This window comes from Chenopodium album, chromosome 8, assembly GCF_948465745.1.
Source record: "Chenopodium album chromosome 8, dcCheAlbu1.1, whole genome shotgun sequence".
Lineage (NCBI taxonomy): Eukaryota > Viridiplantae > Streptophyta > Magnoliopsida > Caryophyllales > Amaranthaceae > Chenopodium > Chenopodium album.
In genome coordinates, this window is record NC_137841.1 from 29,570,221 (window position 1) to 29,577,216 (window position 6,996).

The 6,996-nt window shown below is 39.0% G+C and overlaps 1 protein-coding gene across 1 annotated transcript; it reads left to right on the forward strand.

The window, feature by feature from the left end:
* The first annotated feature begins 5,583 nt into the window (after positions 1 to 5,583).
* LOC145642899 (uncharacterized) lies at positions 5,584 to 6,746 on the forward strand. The gene is made up of 2 exons (XM_081694059.1): positions 5,584 to 6,147; positions 6,255 to 6,746. Exons 1-2 carry the CDS (start codon positions 5,584 to 5,586, stop codon positions 6,744 to 6,746), a joined length of 1,056 nt encoding a protein of 351 aa, XP_081550185.1.
* Positions 6,747 to 6,996: the final 250 nt, after the last annotated feature.

Genomic DNA, 6,996 nt, shown 5'->3' on the forward strand with positions numbered 1-6,996 from the left:
GAAGGTCCTTTCAAGATTGTTGAGAAGATCAATGACAATGCTTATAAGTTGGAACTTCCGGGAGAGTATGGAGTTAGTGCTGCATTCAATGTTGGTGATTTGGCTAAGTACATCCCTGATGAAGAACTTCGAGATTTGAGGACAAATTCTTTTGAAGAAGAGGAGGATGATGCAAGTCTAAGCATGGAGAACTTCGAAGATTTGCTTATCATGCATCAAGATAGTTTGTCCTTAAACATTGATTCAAGCCAAGCATTGCATGGACATTTTCTTGAATATCAAAGCAAAGCTACAGTTTGCTTAGTAGCGTTTCTTGGAGTCTAGTATACTTTCTTTACTTAGATTTTGCTTACAAGTTTTTACCTTTCACTTGAAAGGGTTTTTCTTGTTTTAAGCACATTAGGATTTATTTTTCTGTTATTTTAAGATTGGTTAGACGTCCTTAGTTATTAGGAAAGATATTAGTTTGTTAGAGTTTGTTTAGAACTAGGTTTTCTAGTAGTTTCGTAGCAGTTTTGAAGAGGTCCAAAGAACTGCAGAAACGGACTTGAAGCTCAAGGAAAACATATGTCGTATAATATGTTTTTGGAAACGCCAGGAAGTCAGCTAACCAATGAAGGTGGTGTCATGAGAATCGGAGTTCATTTGGTCAGTCAACGAAGACAAAAACTAAAACCGCGCAAAGCTGGAGGTAGGTCGGTTTGGTTAGTTTCCTTATCTAAGTCGGTTTAGTATTCCTATTCCACTTAGGTTACTTGGAGCTAAAGGCTAGGGATTTTTCCTAGTCCTATTAGGTTTCTAATACTTAGTTTAAGTCTATAAATAATCATGTAATTCGTGAGTTTTGGGACATAAAAATTAATATTCAGATTTACTTCTTAAGTTGCATACTTGAGTTTTTGTTGATTGCGATCAATTGCTGTTTTGCTTGTTTTAGTTAAAACATTCGTTTAGGGTTAATTAATTAGGTGGATTCTTAGTTAATTACTCTTAGTTTTTGTTTAATTCTTGGTGGATTTCCTGTATAGAATTAAGCTTAAACATATCTCATGTGTTTGTTGGTTTTCGGATCAATAATTCACATCACATTACAAGCCTTAACTTCAGCCTTCAAGTGGTCGTTGATATCAGTCAACATTGGAGCATCTTAAGCCTTAATTTCAGCCTTCAATTGGCTGTTTAATTCAGTCAGCTTTGGGAGCAACTAAAGGGCGTCCAAGTACACCCTTGTCCACATACATTCAAGCTAATTTCAAGGCTTGAACCAAGGAGGAGTTACACTTCTTTGCTGTTTGAATTTGGGCGTGAATATTGGAGGAAATACATCTCCAACTTGCTGCTTGGATGGGCGTGAATTAAGGGGAGTTACACTCTCTTAATTCTGATTTTATTTCAGCCTTAATTTGGAGGTTATAAACCACCATTTCCTCTTTGATGTATCTAGTTAAATAAGGCTTCTTTAATTAATGTATCTAGACAACAAAAGCTGATTTGTACTTAGCATTAGGCGTGTAACAAGTGAGCTGAAAAGCCACTTAAGTTAGCTTGTACTTAAGGATGCTTGTTTACTATAAATAGCAAGCAAATGTGAATGAAAAAAAAATAAGATTATTCAAACAAAAAAACTTGTCTTACATTCGTTTCTTGGATTAGAAACAATACCTGAAATTCTTGGATTTGGAATTTCGTTTCCTTTACTTAGTTAGCTAGTTTAGGCTACTAGTTGGCTTGTGATCTTAGGAACCCAAACAATTTCTTAGTGGTGTGACTATATCTAAGAAGCCTTTGGTTCTTTAGCCTTAACTATCCCTTGGTTTATCCCTTGTGTATTTCGAGTGTTACTCCAAATATACGACACAAAACACCAACTAAATCGCACCAGCACCACCCACGACCAGCCGCACCCCTGAACACCAGCAGCACCCATGACCAGCAGCACCGGCGACTAGCCGCACCCCCAAAACACCTTCTAAATCGCACCAGCAGCACCCACGATCAGCCGCACCCCAAAAACCCTTGCCCATGAAACCACCAGCAGCCCCAAATTGCACCAAATCGCCCTGAAACCCTTGCCTCTGAACTGATTGGAACTTGAATCCGTGACACCTCGCTGGAAACCACTCTTCACGACACCGTTCCTTTCAATTCGACAAGGCCTGAATCCTCAAGATCGAAGGCGGTGGTCGGATGTTAGCTACAGGGCTAGGGTTCGGGAAGGTCGATCTCCTGGTGGTCGAATTTGGGAATGAAGGGGTGGTTGTCGTGGCTGAAGGGAGGAGGAGGTGGTTGCCGTGGCTGATGGGCTGATTTTTCTTATTAAAAAAAAAAAACAAATTAAGCCAATCATGTGCTGACATGTGGCATTTAAAAAACCAAAAAAAAAGTTTACCATTTCAGTAGTAATCGGTTTTTGGGACTGCTGGAGGAAAACTGACCTAATAATTGGGATTATTGTAGAATAAACGTTAGTTGGGATTATTGTAGGTAAATCGCCCATAGTTAGGATTATTAAAGTGTATTTTTCCTAAAAAAAAATAAAAAATAAGAGAAATAAAACTAAACTAATAAAAATTAAACAAAAACTATAGGAAAATTTAGAAAAAATAATTTCAACTTTGATCAATTTTCGAAGAATAATCCCAACTTTAATTTATTCTGGAATAATCCCAACTTTGGGGGGTCTTCTTTTTCTTCAATCCCAAATACCGGTTATCGGTTGAATGGGTTTCTTGGTTTTTTTTAAAGTGACACGTGTCACGCGTTAATTGGTTAAACAAAATAAAAAAGAAAACAAACAAAATTCTTAAAAAATAAAGAAAAAAAAATCTGCTAAACCCCAAATCCGGTCACCCTGCGCCGGTGATACGACCCATCTCCGGCGGCTGCTGCTATTCCCCTCCCCCTACAACGCCGGTTTCCTCTCTCACCCAACGCCGGTGATGAGACCCATCTTCCTCCCCTCCTTTTCCGCCGCCACCACCACTCGCAACTCCTGTTCTAGCCTCCACCACCACTCGAAACTTTCTTTAAATCTCTCCCTAACTCCCGAAAATCCCTAAACACCCTTCCCCCACCATCGAAAATCCTAGCTGCTAGGGTTTTCGACGGTGAGAAAGTGGTTGTTGGGGGTTTTCGGGAGGGGTTTTGAATGGAAAAGAAGGGGTTTGGGGTGGAGGTGGGTCAAAACACCGGCACAGAGGGTTTGGGGGGAAAGGGGCGCACATTTTGGGCAGGGGAAGGGAGGGGTTGGCGCGGTTAGCGGTGGCAGTTGGTGGTGCTGGTGGGGGTTACGGTGGCAGGTAGGGGATTAAGGGTAATTTTTTTTTTTTAAATTATTTTTTTTAAAAAAATTAAATTATTTTTTTTGGACCAATTACAGCTTGACACGTGGCACATAACCTATTACTACAGGTCATTGACTTTCGTTGACCGGTGTGGGATTGAAGAAAAAGAAGACCCCCCAAAGTTGGGATTATTCCAGAATAAATGAAAGTTGGGATTATTCTATGAAAATTGATGAAAGTTGGGATTATTTTTTCTAATTTTTCCAAAACTATACAAGAAAATATGTAAAATAAAATAAGAAATAAACCACAAACTAAATAGGAAAAATGGAAACTATTAATCCCACCTTTACCTGTTTTACTCAAAACAATCCCACCTTTTCAAATTCCCAAAACAATCCCACCTTTTACCCCATTCTTCTTAAAACAAGCCCTTTTACAGGCTACCTAAACATAGGTTAAATCTTTTTATTTCCCTCCTTCTTTCTCACATAGTCCTATTGTTTTAACTAACTCTTCTTCAAATTGTTTAAAAAAAAGGAAAAAAGAGTGGAATTGAACACTGTTGAAGACGAAGGAATTGAACGCTGTTGAAGACAAAGGCAGAGGAATTGAAGGCAGTTGAAGACGGTGGAATTAAAGGTTGTTGCAGTGGTGTTGCGATTAGTGAAGAGAATTGGGGAAAGAACTCCAAGTAAATGCGCGAACCCTAATTTGCAAACATCGATTAGTGTCAAAATTGTTATTAGTTCATGTGTAATTGATGTTGAGTGAGTAATTAAAGTTAATTAATTGATGAATTGTGAATTTTACAGTACAAAATTTATGATGAACCCTAATTTGCGTAAAACCCTCCTTTTTTATTTCAGATTGATATGGATATTGTAAGTCTGAAATTCTATCATGTTGGTGTGTTTAAATAAAGGAAAAATGGTTTGTGGGTGTATTATGGGGGGCTGTGTAGGACCTTTGGTGTTCACCCTAATGAACTTTGTTGGCTTTACTTGAAAGAGTTAGTTGGTAAATGTGGTGTTTATACTGGTGAATTGAGGTAGTATTATTTGATGTCTGGGCTTGATTTGGAGACAGGATTGAGAATTGTGTATGATGACAATGAGGTCAGAACAATGGGTGAAATAGTTTTGCAACCTAGATGTGTTGATTTGTACGTTGTACATGATGACAAAGATCCAGACTTTTTGACCCATGTTAAAACATCACAAACTGGGTCAAGTATTGCCCAACCCTTGTGCAAACCAGTTGAGGCCCCAAAATTTAAAAAAACTAACTCCTAGAAGGTTTTATAGGTTGACTAAGGTGTCTAATGAGGTGTCGGACAACATGCATTTGCTGTCCCAAGCCACCAAAAATTCAAACCCCACTGTGGTCCCCAACAGAAAACAAAAAAATAAAGCAATCTTAAAAGTAAAGGTTGATTCTGTTGAGGCTTTAAATCTGGTCCTTCCACCCCTTTTATCCTAGAAAACCCTACTCAAACGGAAACCCCTCAAACAGAAAAAGCAACCACTTCATACCCTGAGGATAACTTTATTAGATCTAGGGTTCCTAATGATTATGATTGGGAAGATCCCAGACCTGAAAGCCACATTCCCTTATATACTTTGATGTATGATGGAGACTTGAGCGGGAGTGAGTGAGATAGTGAGGATTATGAGAATCATAATTTGAGTGGTGAACAAAGTGACCCAGATTATGTGAAAGAGGCAGACATAGACTACAATGAGTATGAAACAGAAGAGGATGATTGGCTAGCTAACTATCAGATATATGAAGGTAGTTTTAGGCCTGATGGTGAAGCTATTGAGGAAGAAGATCTGGATGACTTGAGGGAATCAGAGGTCTTTGATGTTGATACCAGTGATGATGGTAGAGGGTAGCTAGAGATTTAGTTAGGGGTTATGTTATTGAGCTAGCACAAAAACTGCAAGTTGAGGCTACTAAGGGTACTCTTAATGCCCAAAAACCAGAGGGGTCAGTAGCTGGGGAACAAGTTGAGAGGGAAGGTATTGTTGTTTCTGAGTATGAGGAAAGTGATGATGAGATATACACACACCAACACCTAGGTTTACATCCAGGGAACACTTCAAGCAAGTTGTGGCCAAGTTTGCTAATTTCAAGGGAGAAATTTGTGTGTTGTTGCTTGAAATAAGAACAGGAGTAGAAGATAGGTGTTAAATGTTGGCAGGATTGTCCTTTCTTGTTGTATGCCTCTTAGGACTCTAGAAGAGGATAATTTATGGTGAAGAGAGTAATGAATGAGCATAGTTGCGCTAGTAACATGGAGAAGAATATCCAGCTCAAAAGCACTTGGTTAGCTAAACAACTACTGGATGTGTTCAAGGCTAGACCTCATTGGCCAGCAAAAGAAATTATTGAGACTGTGAGGAGAGCATACAGGGTCATAGTGAAAAAGGATTTTGCATACAAGGTGAAGTGGTATGCCCACAGGAAACTCCATGGTTCAATGAGAGAGCACTATGGGAAGTTAGGCAGATATCTTGAAGCTTTGAAAGCTGCCTATCCAAACACTGATGTGGACTTGGTGAAATACAAACACAACAACAAAGTTCCACTCATTTTTCAGAGGTTATATATATGCTTTGATGGATTGAGGAAGGGCTGGCTTGCAGGATGCAGGAAGATAATTTGTGTAGATGCCTACTTTTTAAAAACTTTTCTTGGAGGCCAGTTGATGGCAGTAGTGGGTAGGGATGGCAATGATCAAATGCATCCCATTACATGGGCTGTGGTAGAAGGTGAGAATGATGCATCTTGGGAGTGGTTCCTCTTTAACTTGAAGGAAAAGCCTTCCACTAGAGGATGGAGAACAATATATAATTGTGTCTGATGAACATCAGGTAACCATTTGTATTCCCTTATGTTTTGAATTTTTTTTGTTGCCAAGTTTATAATTGTATTTTGCCTTTTGGATAATTATAACATGTACAGTCCATTCTGAGGGGGGTATCAGTGGTACTACCAAAGGCTGAACATAGGCATTGTTCAAGGCACATATTTGCTAACTGGCATGAGAGCTATAGGGGTGATGAGTTCAAATTAATGTGTAGGACATGTGCAAGGGCTTATAGTGAGGCAGACTATAATGATGCCTTAGAGGTGTTAACAAAGGTGAATCCACTTGCTATAGAAGCTTTGAAAGCATATAATCCTAGTGTATTTTATAGAGCCTTCTTAAAAACACATGTGAAGGCTGATGTGATAACCAGCAGCATGGTTGAGACTTTTAATGGGTATATAAACAATGTTAGGGCAAAGCATTTGATTTATATGTTAGAAGACATCAGGTCAGCCTTTATGCAAAGATTAGTCAATAAGAGGGAGGAAATGATGAAGTGGAAGACTGCTTTATGCCCTAGGATTGTGAAGAAACTTGCACATGAGAAGGAAGAAGTTGCCCAATGTCATGTACTCCCACACTAGATTTCAAATAAACTACCACTTGGATAGTTTGACAGTAGACTTACATGCTAGAACTTGCACTTGTAGGAAGTGGGATGTGACTGGCCTGCCTTGTTGCCATGTTGTGGCAGCAATATTTTACTTACACAAAAATGCAGAAAACTTTGTTGACCCAGCAAACACAACTGCAGAGTATATTAAAGCTTATGCACTCTCTATCCCCCCAATTAATGGTGAAAGGCATTGGCATGTGAAGGTATTTCCTATTGAT

Bases quoted from the DNA above. Each gene is read 5' to 3' on its own strand.
- LOC145642899 (XM_081694059.1), top strand. From the start codon at position 5,584: ATGGAGAAGAATATCCAGCTCAAAAGCACTTGGTTAGCTAAACAACTA. The intron at 6,148-6,254 runs GTCTGATGAACA...TAACATGTACAG, and splicing joins GGAGAACAATATATAATTGT to TCCATTCTGAGGGGGGTATC.